The sequence below is a fragment of the Hippocampus guttulatus genome, chromosome 8, assembly GCF_054856545.1.
Source record: "Hippocampus guttulatus isolate MCC_2025c chromosome 8, RoL_Hgut_1.0, whole genome shotgun sequence".
Taxonomy (NCBI): domain Eukaryota; kingdom Metazoa; phylum Chordata; class Actinopteri; order Syngnathiformes; family Syngnathidae; genus Hippocampus; species Hippocampus guttulatus.
Window position 1 is genome coordinate 23,067,644 of NC_141268.1, and position 22,115 is coordinate 23,089,758.

The 22,115-nt window shown below is 51.1% G+C and overlaps 1 protein-coding gene across 1 annotated transcript in view; it reads left to right on the forward strand.

Moving 5' to 3' along the window:
• suclg2 (succinate-CoA ligase GDP-forming subunit beta) overlaps window positions 1-20,907 on the forward strand; it is a 33,964-nt gene extending 13,057 nt beyond the window's left edge. The window contains exons 5-11 of the mRNA XM_086118099.1: window positions 903-1,055; window positions 1,715-1,804; window positions 3,063-3,159; window positions 3,767-3,928; window positions 5,606-5,748; window positions 16,802-16,922; window positions 19,948-20,907. Coding sequence (XP_085974225.1) covers window positions 903-1,055; window positions 1,715-1,804; window positions 3,063-3,159; window positions 3,767-3,928; window positions 5,606-5,748; window positions 16,802-16,922; window positions 19,948-20,060 — 879 coding nt within the window. The 3' untranslated portion in view covers window positions 20,061-20,907. The remainder of the gene's footprint in view (window positions 1-902; window positions 1,056-1,714; window positions 1,805-3,062; window positions 3,160-3,766; window positions 3,929-5,605; window positions 5,749-16,801; window positions 16,923-19,947) is intronic.
• Window positions 20,908-22,115: the final 1,208 nt, after the last annotated feature.

Sequence of the window (22,115 nt, forward strand, 5' to 3'; positions counted from 1 at the left end):
CCATTTGCGGCCGGCCATCCATTTTTCAACAGCCCGCGACATGACCCAAAAAAAACCCCAAGATAATACTAGAAATGACATTTGACATGTTTGGTTAAAAAAGAGTGAAGGTGGTCAGAGTGAGAAGGTTGGGTGGCAGAAAAATAGGTGCCACCATTACCACTCATAATTTTGTTTATATACTGTAGAACTTTTCTCCATATTCCAAGATACAAATAAACCATGTCTGACGTAAAGAATAACACAATTTGTCTTCATAACAGTGTCGTGAATCACGATAATTTGGTTTTAGGGGCAAAAATAGTTTGGCTTTTGTTTGCTGATGAAATGAACTCGACAGTACAAACAAATACATTGTTGTATATATACACTGCTTTCTTAACTGACTATTGTGTGTGTTTTGAAAACGCACTCTTTTTTTTTTTTCAGTTTGTTTTTGCTTTTTCTTGAGTTCTCCGGAACGATAATCAACCTCGCTTGATCATTGCTGTAAATAAAGGAGGCATGGCAGTGATGCCGCACAAACTGCGCATGCGTCTATGTTCAGAAAGTAGAAGAAACACGTCAGGGTTCAAAAATCTACAAATAAAAAAGGTTAAGAAAAGATCAACAGCGAGCTGGAGCTGCTGAAACAGGATGCCACCCTCGCAGCTCTGTTGATCAAAAACGCGGATCTCCGGTTATGTTAGGGCTCATTGCATAATCGGAACCAAAACAAGCAAGACGAGTTGTGCACCATGCGAAAATTACACTCCTCACAAAAACAAAAACACCTGCACGCGCCACCCTTCTGAGCTGGGCCCCCTGTCGTCTTAGCTAAAGATTACAGTCTCCAACAAATGGGTTCTCGCCAACGAAAGCAGTCATCCATCAGTCACCTGTGCCCCGTTGTCCGTGCGTAGGTGATGGTTGCCGAGGCCTTGGACATAAACAGGGAGACCTACTTTGCCATTCTAATGGATCGCGCCTGTAATGGTCCCGTTATGGTTGGAAGTCCCCAGGGAGGCGTGGATATTGAGGAAGTAGCAGCCACCACACCAGAACTCATTTTTAAGGTATGTCAATAGTGGCTCACACTCCACATACGTCATTCGTCCAAATAGGAGATTGGAAGCCTCCAAGAAAGAATGCTGAGGAGGAACCAAAAGGAATGAAAGTGATTACACTACTCAGATTTCTTTACATCATGATTGTAGATTTCAATTTATTGCGATCAACCCTCCGTACGTATGTGCCGCCTTTTTGTCGTAGCTTCTTAATGCCAGTGTGGCTCATATTGCGGGAGAAGAATTGCTTGCATACGTTGACTGGTTTTTCCATTTATAAGATAAGAAAAAAATTATTATTCTAGCGATCGTCAGTTTCAAGTGATCCAGTGACCCTTTTCTGTCATCAACAATTTGGTCCACCTGTGTACTTTGACTTTATGTAGACAGGACATGCTCCTTTTCGGTGCTATACATATTTTGGTGCATCAAAATTTTTTTAAAAACCCCGCTTTTTTTCAGTTCCTGTTTGTCTTTTACTTTTAGCAGGTCTGCATTTGTCAGCCTCTTGTTCCTTGTTATGCCCTCCTTATGATGTGCCTCCTTGGTTTGATGTGACGATGAGCATTTGCTGCTGGAAAATGACACCCGATTGTTTGAGACGCCGACGCCCTTTTTCACTCACGATCTTCCATCCTATTTTCCCCCCTGTATTCCGACTCTCACAGGAAGTCATCGATATCTTTGAAGGTGTACAGGACGCCCAGGCAGTTCGCATGGCAGCTAATTTGGGTTTCAAAGGCCCTCTGCAGAGACAGGTAATCGGCTTTATACGGTCCTAACAGAGTGTGATATGCAGAGCCACTGCTCGATTGTATGTACAGTATGTCTATCCTCTGTGTGCCCCGGCAGCTGCGCGATTATTTATAGGGCGATCAAACTTGGTATGATTAGTTTTTCCGATATGTGCCGTGAAGTGTCACCGCACAAGGCACGCTTGCCAGAGGGCCACTTGTCACATCTGGCAGTCGAGTGCAGTGCTGAGCAAGTGGTATCGCCCTCGATTGTGTTTCGAGGGCGAAAGACGCTGAATTGTATTTAGAACGTATTTGATGTTTGGCTGCGTGTGGGAGTCACGTCATTTGTGTGATTCCACGTTTTAGCAATTTTATTTTTCCAGTTCACTGTGTTGAAAATGAAGCGATAAGCAAACGAAATACATATGTCCACATACGACGTCAGTATGGAACCCCCATTGCCTTTTTGGCCAAATGATCTCACATCAGTGTTGTTAAATCCAGCTTCTCGAAAGTCAAGCCTCTCTTTTCTCAGCAGCACTTTGAAGCAGTCATTCACATCTTCCTCATGATCTCACTGAATGCACCTTACTTTCAAGTCAGCCAGTCCTCCATTACGCGTCTCCGGTTGGTCCAAAATGCCGCCGCTCGCCTCTTGACGGGTACTCGTAAGAGGGAGCGTATCACTCCCGTCACGAGACGTTATTTCGAAGATCCTATGATTTGTTTTCAAATCTTGAAACGGCCTGGCCCCACCTTCCCTCTCGGAGCCCCTCCGCCCCCACGTACCTCAGGTCGGCGGACCAGAAATTATTCGAGGTACAGAGAACTAAGCGGGCACTCAGAGGGGATGGAGCCTTTTTTGTTGCCGCTCCCTCTCTTTGGAATGAACGTTGGGCAAGTCCCCTCGCTGCCCATCTTTCAAACTCGTCTTCAAACTCATTTTTATTCTTTGGCTTTTGACTCGGCGGGAGACTTGATTTTTAGTTTGGCGGTTTTCGCTTTCTACTGTCTTTGTTTTATTGTTTGTTTTCATTGTGAATCATTTTTGCTCCACGTCCAGCACTTTGTATATGACGGCGGTTGTTTTAAAGTGCTCTGAAAATACACTTGAGTTGAGTTGAGTCGCTGACATTCCAGCAAAGCCAAATCGGAGAGTGTGACAGTGAAGGTGATCCGCCATGTTTTGTTGCGCATGTGGGAGGCTGATTGGTGTTGGGCGGACCGGCTGCTCAGATCTGAAGCATCGGGTAATTATTTTCCTCTGTGGACTTTGCAGGCAGCAGATCAGATTAAAAGGCTCTATGATCTCTTCCTGAAAGTCGACGCCACTCAAGTTGAAGTCAACCCTCTTGGAGAGACCCCTGAAGGACAAGGTACAGCTTTTCTCTCATGATTTCAATACGTTTTTTGTTGTTGTTGTTTTTTTTCCCCCCATGCCTTAAAGATATGTTGTAGGCTTTAGCGAGTGCCAAATTGAACAGCAGCCCCGACCACGGGAAGAGTGTAGGAATGGGACGTAACTCATTTGTATCGATTTCAGTATTCATTCTGACGCTACGTATTGAGGCATTGATTTTTGTCCCCGTATTCTTGCCGTGTTCCAAGAAATGGCCGTGAATATTTTGCCAGCAGTCTTTTCTCGGTAGCCTCGCGAATACGGTCTCTTGGAAATAAAATCCTTGCTGTGTAACGGAGATGTCCATGAGGTCTATCCCTTGGAGGGAGCAAGGAGGCACCGAGCGACGATTGATTTGCATGCTAACCTCTGAAATCATTCATACCAACGGGCCACGGGGGCACCTTTAGGTTTTGTTCATTTTATTTTCAGGGCAGGAATTCACAATTGGCTCTTTGCGTGTGACATCCTGTTGCCTTTTTGCCACTGCCCTCCTCGGTCAAATTGGTGCCTTTTGTCTGTCTCCCGTTGTCCGCACCGGCCGCCGGTGCTGATTTTTCTCCCTTCTCTTCTGCCATCTCCAGTGGTCTGCTTCGATGCTAAGATCAACTTTGATGACAACGCCGAGTTCCGCCAAAAAGCCGTCTTTGCCATGGATGACATGACTGAGAGCGACCCCACGGAGATGGAAGCGGCCAAGTGGGATCTCAAATACATCGGTCTGGATGGGAACATTGCCTGCTTCGGTATGGAAACGGCACGGTGTTAAAGATGGCCGCCACACGCGGCGGTGCGAGTGTTTGCCGTGGAAATGATTCGAATCGGCATCCTTAATTGAGATCTTCGTTCTCGATTGATCAAGTTCCGTTTGCCTTTCGAGAGCGTCATTTGGCATCACCAGTTGTCGAGGGTACCTATTCAAGATCACGGATCGAACACTTGAGCAAACACTCCCGTCAACCATTCGGCCACTTCGATCTGAAATGCTTCTCCATCTTGACGCCTCGCTAGCAGCCCCTTTCTCTCAAGGACTATTACTGTATTTTGCTCTTCCATTCAATGCCACTGAACGTTGAGGACACAAATCTGAACTGAGACTTGGAAAAGCCGATGTTTGGATGCTAGGAGCCAGCGATCGGGAACTCCAGTCTGCCGCAATCTGATTATTTTCTTTTCACTGGTTGCGATGGGTTACTGTCCTTGGTCAGTGATATTTAGGTTTTAAAATGATCGTTCATGAAAGCATACTTGTAACCCTCCAAACGCTCCTGCTGAATTGTAAAGGCCCGGCCGGCCCTCAATCTGTGGGCTGGGGGCAGGAGATGCCCTCGCTATGTAACAGATTTGGAGCGGGGGGGGGGGGGGGGGGGGGGGGGTGTTTTGTTTTTTTTTGCAAAGAAGCGTGCGCAAATCTCGCCAGATCAAGATGCGCCACGCGGTTTGACTGCTCACGCAAAAAGACTCGGAACTGCAACAAAGGCTGAAGGTGTTCAAGGACAGTTAGTTGGAGAGCGTCCAAATGGATCCACCCAGGTCCCCTTGACCTTTTTTTTTCTTTTCATCTTCCAAGATGTCATTTTGTTTTCCAATCGAGTTGCAGGGGTTATGCAGTAGGTCACGTTGCAAATGAAAACGGTTTGGAAATGTTGAATCTCGGTCGCGCCAAAACCTTCATCGAACAGCCCGGCGCTCACCGCGTCGACTCCTTCGCCACCTTCTCTTAATTCCCTCGGGACGACACGGTTCAAACCTCGCCAAGGTCAAGGCGCGCTTCCGAGCTCTAATCCACATCGCCAGCACTTTTTGTGAGGACTCCAGAAGGGATGCCAGCGTAACCAATGTGTTCTCATTAGTGATAATCCGCCCGCAAAGTCTCTTGTGAGCCGGATTGTTAACGTTTCGCATTAGAGGCCCGCGTCCTTGTCATAAATCAAAGCCCTTGCAGAGTACGGCAGCAGCAACAGGTGCGCCGTCTCCTTGCCCCGTGTGCCTCGTAAACGCACAGGTTTTCTCTCAGCTAACGGCACGCACACACGGGCAGGCGCACACTTTCCGCACCGTAAGAAGAGTTTGAAGGATCCCGCTGAAATGCCATGTCCATAAGCCAGCACACAACGTTTTCGGGGGTTGGACGGTTTTGCTCTCTTGGCTCAAGCGCGACTTGGCAGGGCACCTGCTCGTGAAGTTTGCTTCACGACGACAATTTGTTTCTTCAAATTCTGCCGTGGAGCCATTGGGTGGTTATGAACGCGACAGTTGACTCCGGGGTGTTGGATGGCAACCAATGTATTTTTCCTGAATAAACATCTCATGATGAAGCGCATGCTATCTTGCCGTCTTTCCGTTGAATTCAAGTCTTGCTCTCCTCATATCCTGTCCATTGTGGCTTTTGTTTTTTTCTTTTGTTTTTTTCCCACATGTAGTGAATGGAGCCGGACTGGCCATGGCCACATGCGACATCATTGACCTGCATGGAGGAAAACCAGCTAACTTTCTCGATCTTGGAGGAGGAGTCAAAGAGAGGCAGGTGTATGAGGCCTTCAAGCTTCTGACGGCTGACCCAAAGGTAGGGCCTGTGTCTTTCGGAAAGTTTGACTCTGGTTTTCAACCCCACCCCTAATGATTGCGCAATTACCGCTATTCCTTTTTTCAATCGTCCCCACTCTTTCACACACGCCCCGGGCGCTTTCCATCCGCCTCGCTCTCCCCACCGTCTCTCTGGCTTTGATGTCTCAAGCTCATTGTGTCGGGAAGAGTGGAAGGGACGTGAGTGCACTGCTGGCATTGAATAGCAGACCCTGAGATGACAAAGGCCCCCCCTTCTGTGTTTTCACACCTCCACCTGCCAGTCGAGCATTTGTTGCCTTAATCATGATTATTTCCTGAACGAAAATGGAGGCAGAAAAGCTGGGAAAATTGCCTCGCTCTTTTGGAAGACAACCTGGGAAAACACATTTTGTGAGGGGGGGGGGGGGGGGTTGCGGGTGTTATGTTATTTCTTTATTTATTTGCCAGGTAATGCTCAAGCAGTATCTTGAGTCAACTGGAAGCCATTCAGCTTTGTGTTTAGGCCTCTAGCAAGTTTAAAGCGCGACGATTTGTTTTCCACACAGCGATAAATTGCGCAGTCTCTCGCCATGGCCACATATGGGAATGTTTGTGCACAAAATTCCTGAACGTCGAGAGGTTTACTTCACGTCACCTGTAGGCAAGATGCCGGTGAAGGCGGAAAATACCAAATCAGCCTTTTATTGCCATGCGCCGTTGCAGTCAAGTGACAGATGGACATTTTGTCCGACTCGACATCCATTTTGTTCTCGGGGCTGTTTTCTCAATATTTCTCCATGGAAGCGCTATATAAATCCGATTGTATTGCGTTGTATATAGGCTTGGGTAAATCATGACATTTCTGAGGAGTGGAAAACATGGTCAGCCACCGCGATGCGGTTCATATGAACCATAGAAGCAGCACTGAAAGGGAAACTGAAACCCAGGATGTCAAAGTAGATCTCAAATGTCCACGGAGAGCTGGATCTTCTTTATCAGCTGATTCTGGAAAAATAGGTTTTCGACATGGGTTACGGGGGCCATGGTTTTGGGCTCTTTTTCACTCGTCGCCTCATCGAGTGTGAATTGTGTGACTCGTATCTGCCACTTCCTGCTTATTACGCAGGTTCGGTTCCAAAGAAAAGCATGACAGAGTTCGGACTGTATTTTCACGCCCTTCACATTTTCTCCAAAATGGACGAGGCGCCGAATAAGGGGGGTCGCCTTTTGTATGCACAGAGTTCCAAAATCGGTGAAGGCTGTTGTGTGACTTTGATGAGGGGGGTCCGCTTGACGGACTGATGTTGAGCCGACGCGCTGGTTATATAAAGGAAAGGCGGACGTCACCGAGGACGCGCACGCGGACGCTCAAGTTCAGGGAGAGTGGGCGTGAAAGAGGACGCTGGAGTGTATGTAGTTTACAGTACGTGCGTTGTGCAAAATAACATCCCGGAAATGGCCCCTACAAAGAGGTGCTCGGTGCTTTTTGTTGTACGAAACGGCGCCATCTATCCATTCGTGGCGCAGCAACATCTGGCGGGTTCCAAGGAAATTCCGCTCCGACTGCTGTCAACGGTGTAGGGTTCGGCGTCGCGTTAAATAAAGAAGCGTTCTTGGAGATTTTAATCTGTTCTTTTGCCGCTGTGCCGGCCTCACTTGGCTTCCATGACCGACTCTTCTCTCAACCAAGGCCCACATTGCTCCATAGCCGCTTGGGCTACGGCCATTGATGACTTGAGTTTCACCTTCGGTATAAACAAAGCATTAGAAAGACCGCGGCGGAAAGGGGCCCACTTCACATGATGTGTCTTGGCAAAAAAACATGACAAAGGAAAGCACGTAATTCGATCGCACATGCAGGAGTGTGTACTGTATATGCATGCCTCTGCTTGGCGGAACTTTGCTTGTGACAATAACTTGGTCTTCGGCTGCCCATCAGCTGCGTGTTTCGCTTTTGAGCGTTTGGTGAATTTGTTCCCATTCCTTTCTTCCTTTCATCTATTGGCCGATTCTGCTTATTTCCAAACAACCCGATGTGAGAAGGAGGACTGTCATTGGCTAGAGCCCCGCGTCAGTACATTTGCTCACAGCTCGCAGGTCCGTCTCTGCGCGGCCCGGTCCCAAATGGGCCGAGACCCGGTACCGGTGGTTGGGGTCCGATGATTTCGGGGTTAGTCGGCTGCCTCGTGCGATTCAAAACAGTCCTTTCGGTTTCTCTTCAGCGTCACTAGACAGAAGTATGACGGAAGCGCCCCCTCCGGTGTGAATGAAGACTGACTGCTAATCCATTGCCTGCATGCTGTCACCTTGTCCAATTTGTCACGCCGGCAGCCAAGTCCCGGCGGCACGTCTGATGGAGTGGAGTGTTCCCCTGTCCGGACCTTCCTCATCTGCGGGAAATCGATACAGGATCGGCAAGCTTAATTGAGCTCTGCGCTCTCTCTGTTCTTACTGCCGCCACCGCCGCGAGTGGTTTGCCATTGCCGCATCCGCCTCGCACCCTTTGGACCGGGGGGGCGCCACTCCCTCATCAAATCGGACCTTTCGCGAGGCCCTCGAGCGGCGGAAGATGCTTTTGGCCATGTAGTCAGAACCGCCTTCCTACGCTGGAAAGACGCGCCGTAGTCTACTGCGAAGTTTGACGTACTCCGTGGTTTTTGTTGCAAAAATGAGTCTCGCTTTGATGTTGCTCCTTCAGACTGCCAGTCGCCGCAACAAAGCAAGTTCTTGCATCTATTTGCATCCGTTTTGCATCCCACCGCTAACGACGAGATGCCAAGGGAGCAAATTAAAATTCGCTGCAGTCAATGTCTTTGCAATATCGCTAGACGGTTACCTCCAGATCGTTAGTGAGTTCTGAAAGCAGCCGTGATTTTGTTTTCCTTTTTTTAAATATCATCCATGATGGGTGATGCATTCATTTTATGGATGAATTTGAGCTTTTAAGCCAGGCTTATATCGGGTTGGGGTGAGGAGCTAATCGCTAGAGAGGTAAATAGAACGAGTAGTTGTCGTGAAAGAATATTCATATATTGTGGAAGAATCTAAGCTCTTACTGAGCTTCTCCGGATATTACAACAGAGTTACAAAGTCTTTGTCCCTTTTTTTGTGTGTGTTGGTGGCTGCGGGTGTGTGTTCAATGATTTGGGAGACACTTTATTCATGTTAATGTTGCAACCGTTGCATCATGTCAACACCAGCCTTATGTTTAACGATAAAACCGGCTCTGCCGCTCCTCAAGAATATGACCGAGGGCTATCGGACGACAACCGCGGAGGGTTGCGAGTCCGAGAGAAGGTTGGGAACCGGCCCAAGACTTGAAGGAGCGACGCCATCACGAACCACTTGTTCCGGCCTCTTGCCGAAAAACGTTGCAGGAGTGGTGTGGTCGTGAGCAGCTCTCACTCATTTCTCCCCCGCCCCCGGCGCTGAGGCATCCTCATGCGTCGAGATAATGTGAAGCCACTCAAAGGCCGGGTTAATGAGATCATCCATGTTCACTGGAAACCCCCGTGTTTGTTTTCCTGAGCCACTGCTGTTGAGCGTATTTATTGAGGTTAGGCCCGCCTCAAGGTAATTGCCATGAGAGCAATTCAGTCCTGCTGCAAATTCATTAGCAGGTTAAAATATGAGCACCCTGCAAACTAACATGCTGACGTCCGAGGGGGGGGGTTGGTTTGATGTGTGCTGCACATTGTGAACGCAGTCTGAGTCACTCCATTCACACCATTAAATCGTTCCCATGACAATCATGTTTTTATTTCCCGTCAAAGACGTTTGCATCTTTAAATCGATTCCAAATGATTCGAATTTGATCTTTGAGACAGAGGCTAGTCAACAGTCTCTCCAGAAAGTATTGACTGTGCTTTGCACTTCACTTGGGCAGCGTTTTTGCCGCGTTCAAAATTGCGTGGCACCCCCCCAGCCAGACCCATTGTTATCTCTCGACACAGCGTGAAGCTCCAGCTGTGCGGTTTGAGCGAGTGCCGTCCCTCTGCGGCGGCTTCGTTTTTTTAACTGCGGTCCTTCACCCAGCTCCCGTACGCCTCCGAAGCCTCTTTGACTTTTTAGATGCTTGCGGATGATGGTTGTGCTGCCCCTGGAAATGCGAGTTGAGTGTTGCGTTCTTCTTGAGTAAACGCTCACAAACGTTCCTGCTCCGTCGCCCGGGGGATAGCCACGTTTTTCGGGCTATGTCACGGCCGTCCCGGATGACCGCGACAGGCGCGGGAGCTTCAAAGAGGCAATTGGTTGAGAATAGCGACGCTTCCCAAAATAAACCGCAATGTGCATTGATAGTTGAGAGTGACGGCCATTGTGATCGGGAGCCGTCGGCTGATCTGGGCAGCCCGAATGGTAAGCAAAGAGGAAAGTTCATGTTGACATCACGCAGCTGACATCCGGCAACGATATGCTTTGCGTACTTCAAATGAGTTTCCGGGTCCCGCCGTGCTGACTCGCGCTCTGTCCACGTTGTCGGCGTTTGTTGCGCTGTCAGACGTGCCGGCCGCAGTCGAGCAAGAGATTCTTGTCGGCGTAATTGAATTTTCCAGGACTGCTTCGATACCGCCCTCTTCTGTGATTCTCTTCTCTGTCCGGGTTATCGAGCAGAATGGAGTGATGATGAGTCTCACTTGGAACATTGGCGGCTGCCTGATACCTGCACAGAAATACACCTCCGCCTTTTTCTTTTTATGTCCGGGGGGGTCTGGATCGAAGATGATATGAACCGCACGGACGCGACGGCGACGTTAATCAGAGGTCACTGCAGGCTTTCGGTCCCGTATCGTCCTCCACGGAGAGCATCGGGTTGCTGACCGCTTCCTTGACGCGGACATTCATTTCCCTGCATTCTAATGAGTGAGCGACAGAAGAGAGAATCCGTATCGGCCGTTGCCTTCCTCGTTCGCTGTCTGGACCGACGTGACGATCTGATGCTCGAGCAATCTGCCGTGTTCGCTAAGCAGGAGGGACGATGCGGAATGCCTTTGCGGACTCCTTATCTCTACCTCGCTTTTCTCTTCTCCCACACTTGCCTTTTCGTTCATTTTGGCAGTTGTTTCCCTTTCTATTTTTATTGACTGTATCAGTTGTCACACTGGAAATGCCAACTGCTGTTCAGAACAGAGATGCTCGATATTCGCCGATCAATCGATGCCGACTCAACGGTATCGTGTTTTCTCGTATTTATTCATCTTTCTTTAGTTTTTGTCTGTCTGTGTCGCTCGTACACGCGCCCCCAAAAACACGAGCTCTCGGAATTAAACTTGAACAAAGGCATTTGGAGCGGCGGTGTAAAACCTGCCCAAGAGAGAGCCGACTAGAAAGGCTCGGGCAGAAGAATCGAGCGAGCCGCTAGGTTCAGGAGTCCGGAAAACAGCGGGAAAGGAAGAGCCCACAAAGGGAGGCGGCGCTTCTCCCGGTGATTACGCTGTCCATCAGGGGCACAGGATGGCCCGCATCAACCCACAGGATTGATGCTTGACAGAATAATTAGAAAGCTGTCTCAGCCTGTAATCACCGGAGCTCATCTCGCAGGAGAAGGCTTCCATTTGCTGTCCCTGACACACTCGCGCACACAAAAGGCAAGTCCGGGCCATCTGTCGTCGCCTGCTCCGCGGCTTGGCAGAGTGGCGTCTCTGTTTATTCTGAGGCCGCCGAGAGCGACCGTGAGCAGAGGTGGGCTTCGGCCGAGGCAAGTGTGGCGCCCTTTCGCGGCCTCTCGTGGACAACGTGGAGGAACCCGGGCCGGGGTTCCCGCCAATCTTTTTCGAGGGGTGGGGGGTTGTTTGTTGCCACAGAAGAGTGTTAGCGATGGCAAAGATGTGGTCACTGATGTCCACTTTTGCCATGTAGCAAAGCAGTGCGCCAAACACTCTGGTCCACACTCTCGTCTCTCCTGTGCATCTTAGGCGAAAGTGACACGGTTTCGGTCGTTCATAGAAGAAGGGCAGCAAAGGAAACGGCAAGTCAATTGGGTGCGCTGTTAATTTGAAGCGACTCCCGTTGTGTGCGGTCATCCTTCCGATTCTCGTGTGCCACCGTGTCGTCCTATGCATAATTCATTGTTTTACTAGACCGCGTTTAGCATATTTTTACATTTGTAAGACCGCTGCAAAATTGAAAAAGTCTGCTAACCTCCAGCGATTACCTCTCCTTACTTCTGGGTTCCATATGCACAATCGCCGGGGACCAAATGGCTCCAAATGAGAAATTCCCTCTCAAGTGGCTAATGTTGAAGCTGGTGACACCGCGTGTGTGTGTTTGTGTGAAGTCCATCGTTTTTTCCCCGGCCTCGGATCAGAAATATACACAAAAGACGCCAGAAGTAATTCAATCGGCGTTGGAAAATCTTGACTGGCGTGAAATCTTCCAGCTCCACCGCCGGGTCAAAGATGGCCTTATTTTCCCATCTCAGATGCCCTTTCTGACATGGCCGACGTGCGCTCCTCCTTCGATCTGAGGTGGACTTGACGCCCTTTTCTCCCCTCCGGATCCTGCTCATACCCGACCAAAACCCGAATGGCAAATTGATACGGCATTCTGTTCTTTCGAACGCCTAACGGGAGAGTCCGGACACGCTGCGCAGGAAACTCAAAAGTTTTCAATTGCGTGTTGGCAAATGACACCCGTGAACACTCCTGAAAGTGAGGAATTTTGTACCGGTTGGTTTCTCAACAAAGTCGTGTCGTGGTCGTCATTTGTTGAATCGGCCTCGATGTTACTCGAGCCTGCAAGTCAGCATGCAAATGCAGGGGGGGGGGGGGGGTAATTTGCCTTGCAAAGTACACCCATCTGCCCTTTCAGCGGCTCATTGGCTCCCGAGATCACGGTACGATCTGAACCGGAGTTATTTGGTTAATTGACCTTCTGTGTGCATACATTACAATAAATTAATTTGGGTCGGGCGTGCAGCATTAAGAACACGGCGGGGAAGGCTGGCTCTTTAATATTCAGCTGCCCGCATGTGTGTCATTTGACTCTGCTTTGCTGCAGTTTGGTGGTTGAGTGGGGGAGAGCGGAACGATCCGTCACCAAAGCTCACTTTCGCTTTGCTCTCCAAACCACTTTTTCCAACTTCCCGAAGTGACCTTGCTATTTCGGCGAAGGTGTGCGTCCGTATTGCGTGCGCTTGCGTGGCCCCCTCTTGGCGATGGACAACCCGCAGCGAAAGGGGTTGACAAATATTTATGTCTGCCTGTCAGCGGTGACGTGACGCCCCCTGGAGATAAAGAAGATGTCTATTCTCCTCGGACCACAATTGTTCCGTCCGGTCCGCCGCAAAACGCGTGCGCCGTTTGTGCATGCGTGTTGAGGCCAGGGACGTCTTCAGAGCCCGAGGTCGCCGCCACGACAGGCTTGCCGCCTCTCAACCACTTTGTCTGTCTGCCACAATAACGGTTGCAAAGATGTCACGACTGTTGATCGATAAGTTGACGTCAAGACTGATTGGGTATTTTATTTTATTTTATTCTGGTGGCCACTTCATCGCCCCGTTGTTGGTTGAGAAACGATTCAAGAATGTCTGTCTACACCACCTCGATCAAGTTGAGGCGCTAAAATGGTCTTGACGGCTTTCGATGGGGTTTGTGTGGCAACACGCGGACGTGCGCGTGCATTCGGAGGGGACAACGCAGGTGGAATAATATGACGGCGAGTGAGATGGAATTAGCGATTGCTCCGAGAGTCCCCCAAGATGGCCAACGCCGTCTCTCGCGGGCCTCTTTTCAAGCCAAGTCTCAGGCAGCGCCCGCATCCGCATTCCGAGCGTCACGTCACGTGCAGCTTAAGCCGCCGCCGTCTGTCACGACGCGTCTTTGCTGGTGACGTGGCCACTCTTTGACATGGTGCTCAGTCTGTCTCTCCAAACCCGAGAAGAGCCTGTCATGCTTCAGCAGGCCGGGTAATTATTTCCCTCTTATCCCTCTTTGCCAGGGCCGGTCTTCGTCTGCAGTGGAAGTTGGGGACCGCGCCACTTGCCATCACCTCTTTTGCGTCTTCTCTCCTCTTCCATTGTTTTCCACAAGATGCCAAGACCTTCTTGTCATGCAGCTGGGCTTTGTTCGTTTTTGTTTTTTGTGTGTTTGCGCTCCCTCAACCCTATGAAGAGATTTGCACGGGCGTGAGAGCTTTTCACTTTTCTAACAGTTCATGTTCCAGAGGTAAATGTTGCCGAAAGAACGTGCCCAGGGAGCATCTTAGTTACGGAGCCTGCGTGACTCCTTTTGGTCTCCTTCGCTGCTTCAAATGCGAGGACGTTTATACCCAAAAGCAGTCTCATCACTTTGCTGTGGTCCAAAGCCCATTTACCGGAGCCTGAAGTCAGAAACTTGCCACAAGGCAGGAGGCAATTGCTCATGGACGCTTCCTCTCGATGATCTTGTTCAATTGGCACACGGTTCGATCGGCGGCATCTGGACATCGATGCACTTTGGATTCAGTCTTAGGGCGGCGCGGTGGTCCACTGGTTAGCACGTCGGCGTCGCAGTGCAGAGGGCGCGGGGTTCGATGGATTCGGTCTGAGTTGAATGAGTGTTTTGGGTCAAACCTTTCTGGTGAAACTGTTCCCAGATGTAGTATGAAGTACAAGGGGGGGGGGGGGGGGGCACGGCAGTAGGAATTGAACATCTTGTTTGAATTGGTCAGGCATTCGTCAATGGTCTTTGTAACATTTGTCACGTTTCACCCTCGCTATCATCAGTTGAGCCGGGTCTGCATCTGCTAATGGTCCAAATGTGACTAAAATGCCTTCCGTTCGCCGCTTCCATTGTGTTGATGACCAGTCGAAATTGGAGGCCAAATGAAAAGTGGCTTCACCGCAACGAGTGGACCGTTGCCCGGGCGTGGCCGCTCGGCGCCGTCTTCATTTGGGAGCCGCGCATGTTAACCCGTCCTTGGCCGTCGGCGGCGCAGAGCGCTGATTGAAAACAAATCAACAAGGCCCGCCAGAGCACGCGGGGACAGTACGGGCTGTCTGCCGAAGATAAGCGCGACAATGGCCCCCTAATAGGCCGCAGAGGGACGCGGAGCCGTCTCCAGCCAGCTCTTTTGCCAAGCGATCCGCTCGCCGGTGACAAAAGGGAAACGCGACGCTCCTCTCCCTTTTCCTCCCTTCCTGCGGAGAGATTAAGAACGCTTAGCGGGGATATGGCCGTGAAAATGTGTATCTGACTGATAATTCAGCAACGCTTGCGCAACTCTCGAAAGGAGCCTGACAAGAGTGAGAAAGGAACACGATGCTTACGCTCTGTTCCCTCCTTGGCTTGGGTCTTGAAGGGGGACAAGTACACGCACGCACTCTTGCCCTCTACTCGTCAGCAGATAGCACGTGGTGACTTGGCGTTTGCCTTTTATTTGCGATTTGATGGTCGACGGTGGGGCTGATGTCCTTCTGGTGAGTCTTACTTGGAGCTGCCTCTTTTTCCCATTTTGACTGAAATACGCTTTGGCAGATTTCGGACCGCCGACAGCAATGATCCTATCCAGTAAAATTTGAATAATTTCACATGGCACCCAGGTAGCGAGCCGTGTGTCGTTGCCTGGAAAAAAAAAATGCACACAGATCACATTGCATGTGAACCCCCCCGCCCCACATGTGCTCAGCTTTGTTGTGTAGGGAAAAATAATAATAAAAAAAAGTCCTCCCTGGTGCCAAATATGCTCACCGGCCTCTGTGACGAGAGGTTCTGTGCAGTCTATTGCTCCCGAGTTTGACGTTGGAAACGGATTGCCGCTGTGACACATCTGGGTGAGAATTTTGAGGAGCGGGGCAGAACTTGTGATTGGAGGGGCTGTCGCATCAGGAAGATTAGCCTTCAATTTCGATGGTCTCCGACAGTTGCCGTCGTTTTCAAGTGAAATTCCTCCCTTCCTACTTTTCCATTTCGACACTCCGTCGCCGCTCACTCATCATATTCACCTCCGACGACGTTCAAATGTTTCACTGACTCGCCACGCCCCCCCCCCCCCCCCCCCAGGAAAGTTCTCTCCCGCACCGCAGCCTGTGCGCTTTTGCACGTGTGGCACAACTAATAAGGAGAGGCAAAGTATTGGCCCAAAGTCTTGTTAGAAACGGCGCTTACCTCCGTGCCAAGCGACATAAATCTTCTCCTCTGTTTCATTTATATACACGGATGTCAATAGGGGACGCGTGAATGGAAGAAATATTGTTCCTCCCAAATGAGACGGGGTTGAAAAATGGGGTGCCAACACCAAGCGAGCAGGACCGGGAGAAATGCTTCTGAATCTGTGCTGCCCCCTCGTGGCAGTCGGTTGGCATATCGTGTTGGCACAATACAGCTGCTTATTTTATTTTATTTTTTTAACGGGTGGTCATTCTGAGCACCACATAGCACAGACTCCAGAATTGGAAAACGTTGTTTCTCGTCCCTTTGCTTCGGACAAGCCATTTTCTCTCCATTCCGTGGCCTCTCTGCGCAAAGCTCGGCCCCGATCGCTGCCGTTTACAATGACAGATTCGTTTGGGCGGCGTGTAAAGGACGAGACGCCTCGACTATCACTCTATTAGCTCGCCAAGTCCTTGATCCGCTGTCAGTAAACATCATTACCGCACGCTGAAAGCTTTGCACATTAGCATCCAGAAAGCGCGCGCACGTACGAGAGACACTTCCTTCCATCCAAGGCGTTCGCCCGAGTCGGCGCTTGCAGATTAGCAGCGATTACAAACAAGCGTCGGGGATTAATCCCGCGTGTTCTCCGTCTACTTTTGCAGTCAGCTAGCCGGGCTAATTATCGCTCGTGTAATCGCACAGGAAGACGCACAAACGCGACGCTCGCTTCCTTTGTTTGATCGATACGTCGCTTGCCGCCGCTTGTATTTCACGATCAAATGAAGTGTGCTGTCGTCGGGACGACGACATCGCAGGCCCGTCGCAAAGGCGTTTGCGCCTTCCCGCCAGCCGCTGAGGAAATGTGGACGCCAAAAGGATGGAAGTCATTTCATACCCGAGGCAACTCAATGTGCGACGCCTGCACGTGTTCTTTTCTTTTGTTCCTCCGCCAAACGCTAGCAAGTATGGCGTACAAATCATGCCTCGTCTTGTCAATTTCAGGTGGAGGCCATCCTGGTCAACATTTTTGGCGGGATCGTCAACTGTGCCATTATCGCCAACGGGATCACCAAGGCCTGCCGGGAGCTGGAACTCAAAGTGCCTCTGGTGGTCAGGCTCGAAGGTAGGAGGCTCAATAGGAGTTTGCAATTGGTTTCCCCCCGCCATCTCCTGTCCCAAAGCAAAAGGCCCTTTTTCCACACGCGCGCTTGCATTCGCGCCGGTCGGTCCGTCTCCCAAGTTTTGTCAGGGGCCTGTGCTGTGACACGTGTGGTCACGTCGTCTTGCGGTCGCCGACGGATTTTCTCAACCGCGCCGTGTCTGATGTGCCAAATTTTTGGTCAGTTCAGAAAAAAAATAGGGCCTGACCCAGAGGTGGGCAAACTACGGCCCGCGGGCCAACTCCGGCCCGTTGGTCTTTTTAATCCGGCCCGCCGAAGGTTGGTACACAATTAAGGTTCGATGTCAACAACTGCATTCATTTCATTTGGACAGTTACTTGAAGTTGCAGAGCATAGGGAGGAAGGGGGAGACGATACGGAAGCCCGCAGTAGCGCCAAGTCAAGCAAATCCCGTTCGATACGACGGAATAATGTACTCTTAAAGTCTGAAAAACGTGCCAAAAAATGCAAAATACTGCTTTTTAAATAAAGAAATCCAATTAATATTATGAATTTAGTTCACCCTTTTGATCTGGCCCTCCATAATATTTTCTGGTTGTCATGTGGCCCTATGCAAAAAATAATTGCCCACCCCTGGCCTGACCCCTCCCTCCCGTTTGGTCCCGCGGCGCCGGGTGCAGAGTGGAACATCCGGTGCTCCCAACAAGAGCGTTTTTCCCCCCGGCCTTCTATGAGCTCATTCGCCGTCATCGCAGCGCGACGTGCAACGGATGCGTCCCATTCTGGGCCGCCCGTCGTTGGCTCGGGCCGGGCAGAGTAAGAGCCGCAGCAGCACCGACGAGATCACCTTTCGGCCCCTCTACGCGAATGTCGATTGCGTGCGGATGGGGAATGCGACGGAAATAGTGACTCCCGGCGGTGCGGCGGCGCTTGCCGCCGTCCGTCCCGCCGTGCGGCGAAAGGGTTTGGAGGTCGAGCCGCGTCAGCCGTTTCGAGGAGCCGACTGCGCGCGAAGGGCGTGGCTGCTCGCCGGTCCTTCTCCTGAAATTTTCTTCACTGTTTTGGAAATAAACACGCTACCGTGACACAATTGCACAACTGCGTGAAGCTCTCCAGCGGCAAACGTAGCGAGTCCACCCCGCGGCACACAACTCGCGATAACCCCCCCCCCCCCCGTTATCTAAGAAGACCGCGGGAGGTCTTTGCCCAAACGGGCTTGTTTGGCCTTCTTCGCGCTTTCCATCTCGGCTTTCAGTCTCGTGGAGGAGATTGGGCGGGAATTCAATCGGCTCGGCTTGCGAGGCTGGCCGCTGGGATCAGAATGGATTAAGTGGCACACGTTTCATTGGGAAAGCTCGATTAAACGGCTTGGCCCCGAGACTCGTCCGTGTGCACGTGCGTGTGCGCTTGTTTGCGAAGGAGGGCCAAGTGGTTGCGGTGCGGGCACGGTTGAAGCAGGAAAGCCAACGGGTGCCGGGAGCTGTTTTGCGTCGGGTGGAAACGTCGCAGAAGAAGACTGAGCGCGCGCTGGTGAGAAACCTTGCACTGTACGGATATGCTGCTTTTCGGAATCAATCAGAAGCTGGAATTGAAGCCCCAAATCAGTTTTGGGTTGCTAGGTGGGTTTGTTTTTCAATCTCCCCACCCCCCCGCCCTCAACCTCAGGAGTGGATGGAAGGCCGACATTCGAAGCACTCAAACATTCCCGGTACCGCTTGAACTGAAGCATGCCTGAGACTGTGGCGCTCCTGTTCACTTCTGCAACCGCTCGTTCCTCCGGCGCCTTGTGCTTTCCTCTTCCTCAGTTCCTGATATGCAGCTGTGACTTGAAAGTGGGGGGGGGGGGGGGGTCCTTCCTCCTTGAGAGTGGGTCTCCAGCAGCACCTAGTGGCAACAGGCCAACACGGCGCCGTCTATTTCAGCCTCTCCGAAACGCACCTCGGCGGGCGACGCCCACAGAAAGGGCCCTCGCACGTCAACGTCCCAGCAGAATTTCTTGCCGTCCTGTTTGTTTTCCCCGAGCGAGGCCTCTTGCCGCCTTTGTCCTCACGAATGACACCGCCGAATGGATTGTTTGCAGCGCACAGCGTTAGGGATGACTGGTTTTTTTACCCGGCAGGACGAAAGCGATGGATTATGAGGCGCTAAGCGGCAGCGGCAATGCAAGTCCTGGCAGTCGCCGGCACAGTCAGACGTGCGGTGTGTGTTGAAACGCTGCCTTTGTTTTTTTCAAAGAAATGGGCAGGCGAGCCCCGCCAATCAGCTGTCGGCCTTGTCGTCGTGGTCGCGGCGCTGGCTCAGCAGAAGAGCGTCGGGGCTTTTTTTGCTGTTTGGCCCTCTCTCGCCGGTTTGCGAGATGCTCGGCGGGCTCCCTCGGTCGGCAGCGGCACCCCCCGCCTGTGTTGTGACAGCCTTGTCAGCTTTGCGTTTGCTTTCATGGAGGCAGCCGGCCAAGAGTCGCTGGCTCATGCGTGCGTGCCTGTGGCTCTATCTGAGGGTGTGAGTGAGTGGATCTCTCTCTCTCTCGCTCTAGCTCGGGCAGCGCTCTAACGGCGGTCCCGGGCCACCGTGTCAGTCAGGCAGCATCTGCTGCCCTCTTGTCGTCGTCGCAAGCCTGCGGCGCGCACGCAGACTAACGACTGCCGTTCACAGACAAAGCGACTGAACTTGACCCGTCCGTCCTTTTGTGTGGATTTCCTCCGTTGGGCTTATGCGCCCGCGCCGATCCCGGCTGCCGATTTTCTGTACGCTCAACCAGGAAGACGTTCCGGACGCACCCGCGAAAAGTGAAAATCCGCCAAGATGAAAGACATCTCGAAGGGGGTGCGACATGCTTGCTTCAAGCTGCCCGTTTCCCGCCCGCTTGAAATGGATTTTCAGCCTGACGCCAAAAACAAAATCTGATTGGTTCAAATAAAAGCAGCAATTTGACAGTCCGTGTCCTGACGCCAGTCCCAAGTATTCTCAAGGTCTTCAGACACCGAAAACGGTGGGCGTTCATGTTTTTGTTTTGCCTGCACCTTTTAGGGACCAACGTGCACGAGGCCAAGCGGATCCTGAGCGAGAGCGGCCTGCCCATCACGGCCGCAGACAATCTGGAGGACGCGGCCCAGAAAGCCGTGGCCGCCATCAAGAAGTAGAAAAGCCCCATTGAGCTTCCTCGCCGTCCCCCGGGGTGGCCTCACTTTCCGCGCCACGGAGACCACCCCGGACTCCCATCGCTCGCCCGGTTTATGATCTGCCGACCGATGGAGCCAATCATTTCTCCTCCCTGGTGCGCATCGCCTGATGATGTTTCCCGTCGGCACCTTTCTCTCTGTCCTCTTCATTGATTGTCATCGATGACGTTGCAATTGCCTCGCTTTTCATTTCACTTCGATCGTATATTTGCTCGCCGTGAAGATATCAAAACGACGTGCCGACGCTTTTCCCCGTTTTGTTTTCCAACACATCCTGTGTCATGCTGTGACACATTTACGGCCATTTGGGGTCGAGGTCTTGTTTTTGCAAAAATGCATTGTTGCAATCAAGAGAAATTTTGGAAATGGCCTCATCTTTGACAGAGCTCAGAGGCTGCCAATAGCACAATCACGCAAGCAGCCAATGCCCAAACCGGGTACTCTGGACGTTCCTCCCGCATTCCAGAAAACATGCACGGCAGGTTCACGGAAGACATTAAATTGAGCTCAGACGTGATTGTGAGCGCAGAGGGTTGTTGTTCGTCAATGTGTGCCTTGGGATTGGCCGCTAACCGGTTGAGGGTGTCCCCCGCCCACTGCCCGAAGATGCCCCGCGATCCTCGTGAGGAGAAGCCGATCCGAAAACGGATGGAGGCGTACAGATCTATATTGAGATCCATAAACCTCTGTGTACTTTTTTTTTTATTACCGTGTAATGGGTGAAAAAAGGCCAAAGGGAAATCTATGAAAAGAATTTGAAGATACAATGAGTGCCTAATTTCATTCAATTAAATTCCTACTGATGTCATTTGTGGCAGTCGCTTCATTTGGAAGTTGTACAACGCAATTACAAATGCTGATTCCACTTTTAGTCTGTGCAGTGCGCCGTCAGTAAAAAAGGCTTGCAGAGCCAATCCTCGGGTTTTGCCCCGATGCCCTCCGAGTGTTGCTGCGCGCGCGCTTCATACACCAGGAGGACATCCCCTCGTGTGAGGATGCATCCTCCTTTTGAATTGGAGCTACGTGCTGGACTTCATTTGTTAAAAATAAAAAAAACACCATTGGAGTTATCTTCAACCGGCGAGTCACAGCGGTGGAGCAATCGTGGCATCAACGAACGAGCAAATATCTCAACAATTTTGCACTCTTGCTCGGCCGTTCCTGTTCTAAATGCTCTTTTATTTAAAAACAAAATTGTCCGCTGCAAATAATTTGTTTATTTTCAAGAAAAGAGAGTTTGAGGCCCCGCCTTTACTTTTGAATGAGAGGACGCACCAAGTCCTGGGAAACCCTCCTTGGCATTTTCGAATCCAACTCCCGAGGCGGACCTGAGCCGAGTGACTGTCCTTGGCGGACTTCGGAACGACTCGGCCAAAAGTTCCTCCTGACAAAAGCGCCGACTGTGTGATGGATGATTGAAGTGATTGTCTCACTTCAATCCGAGAGGACAACCCACCACGTGAAAAACACAAGTGCGCACACGCGCCACAGAAAGATGAACTTTTGACCTTTGGTTGATGCTTTCAGGGAGGGGGGGGGCGGGATCGATATTACTCGAGAAAGTGCCACTTGGACTTGCAGTTTGGATTTGTTTTTCTTTCTCTTTGCATGTGCGGTATATGTGCTGCGTCGACCTTGAACGTCCACGTGAAGCAGCGTTCAAGTCGGAAAGCATGTCGCAAGTGGCATTGCACGATTCACATGTCGCGTGTGTGGGACGGAAGAGTGCTTCTGCACAGTCGGGGGGGGGAGGGGGGCACGGCTCATTTGAGCTTCCCTCACGCCTGCCAGCCAAGCCGTAGAAATGGACCGAAGGGTTCAATAATTGCCTTATTTCATGCTCCTGGCCGCGCGTGTCAGAAAGCTCCGCGCTGATGGATTGGACGGAGGAATTTAAGGCTTGTTAAAGCTGCCTCCTCGGGCCCTGATATTCTTTAATTCAGTGTCAAGTTGGAGGTCAACACGACGAAACGTTGCGCGCTGATTTACTGGGCAAAATTAGTGCCGCTCCGCCGT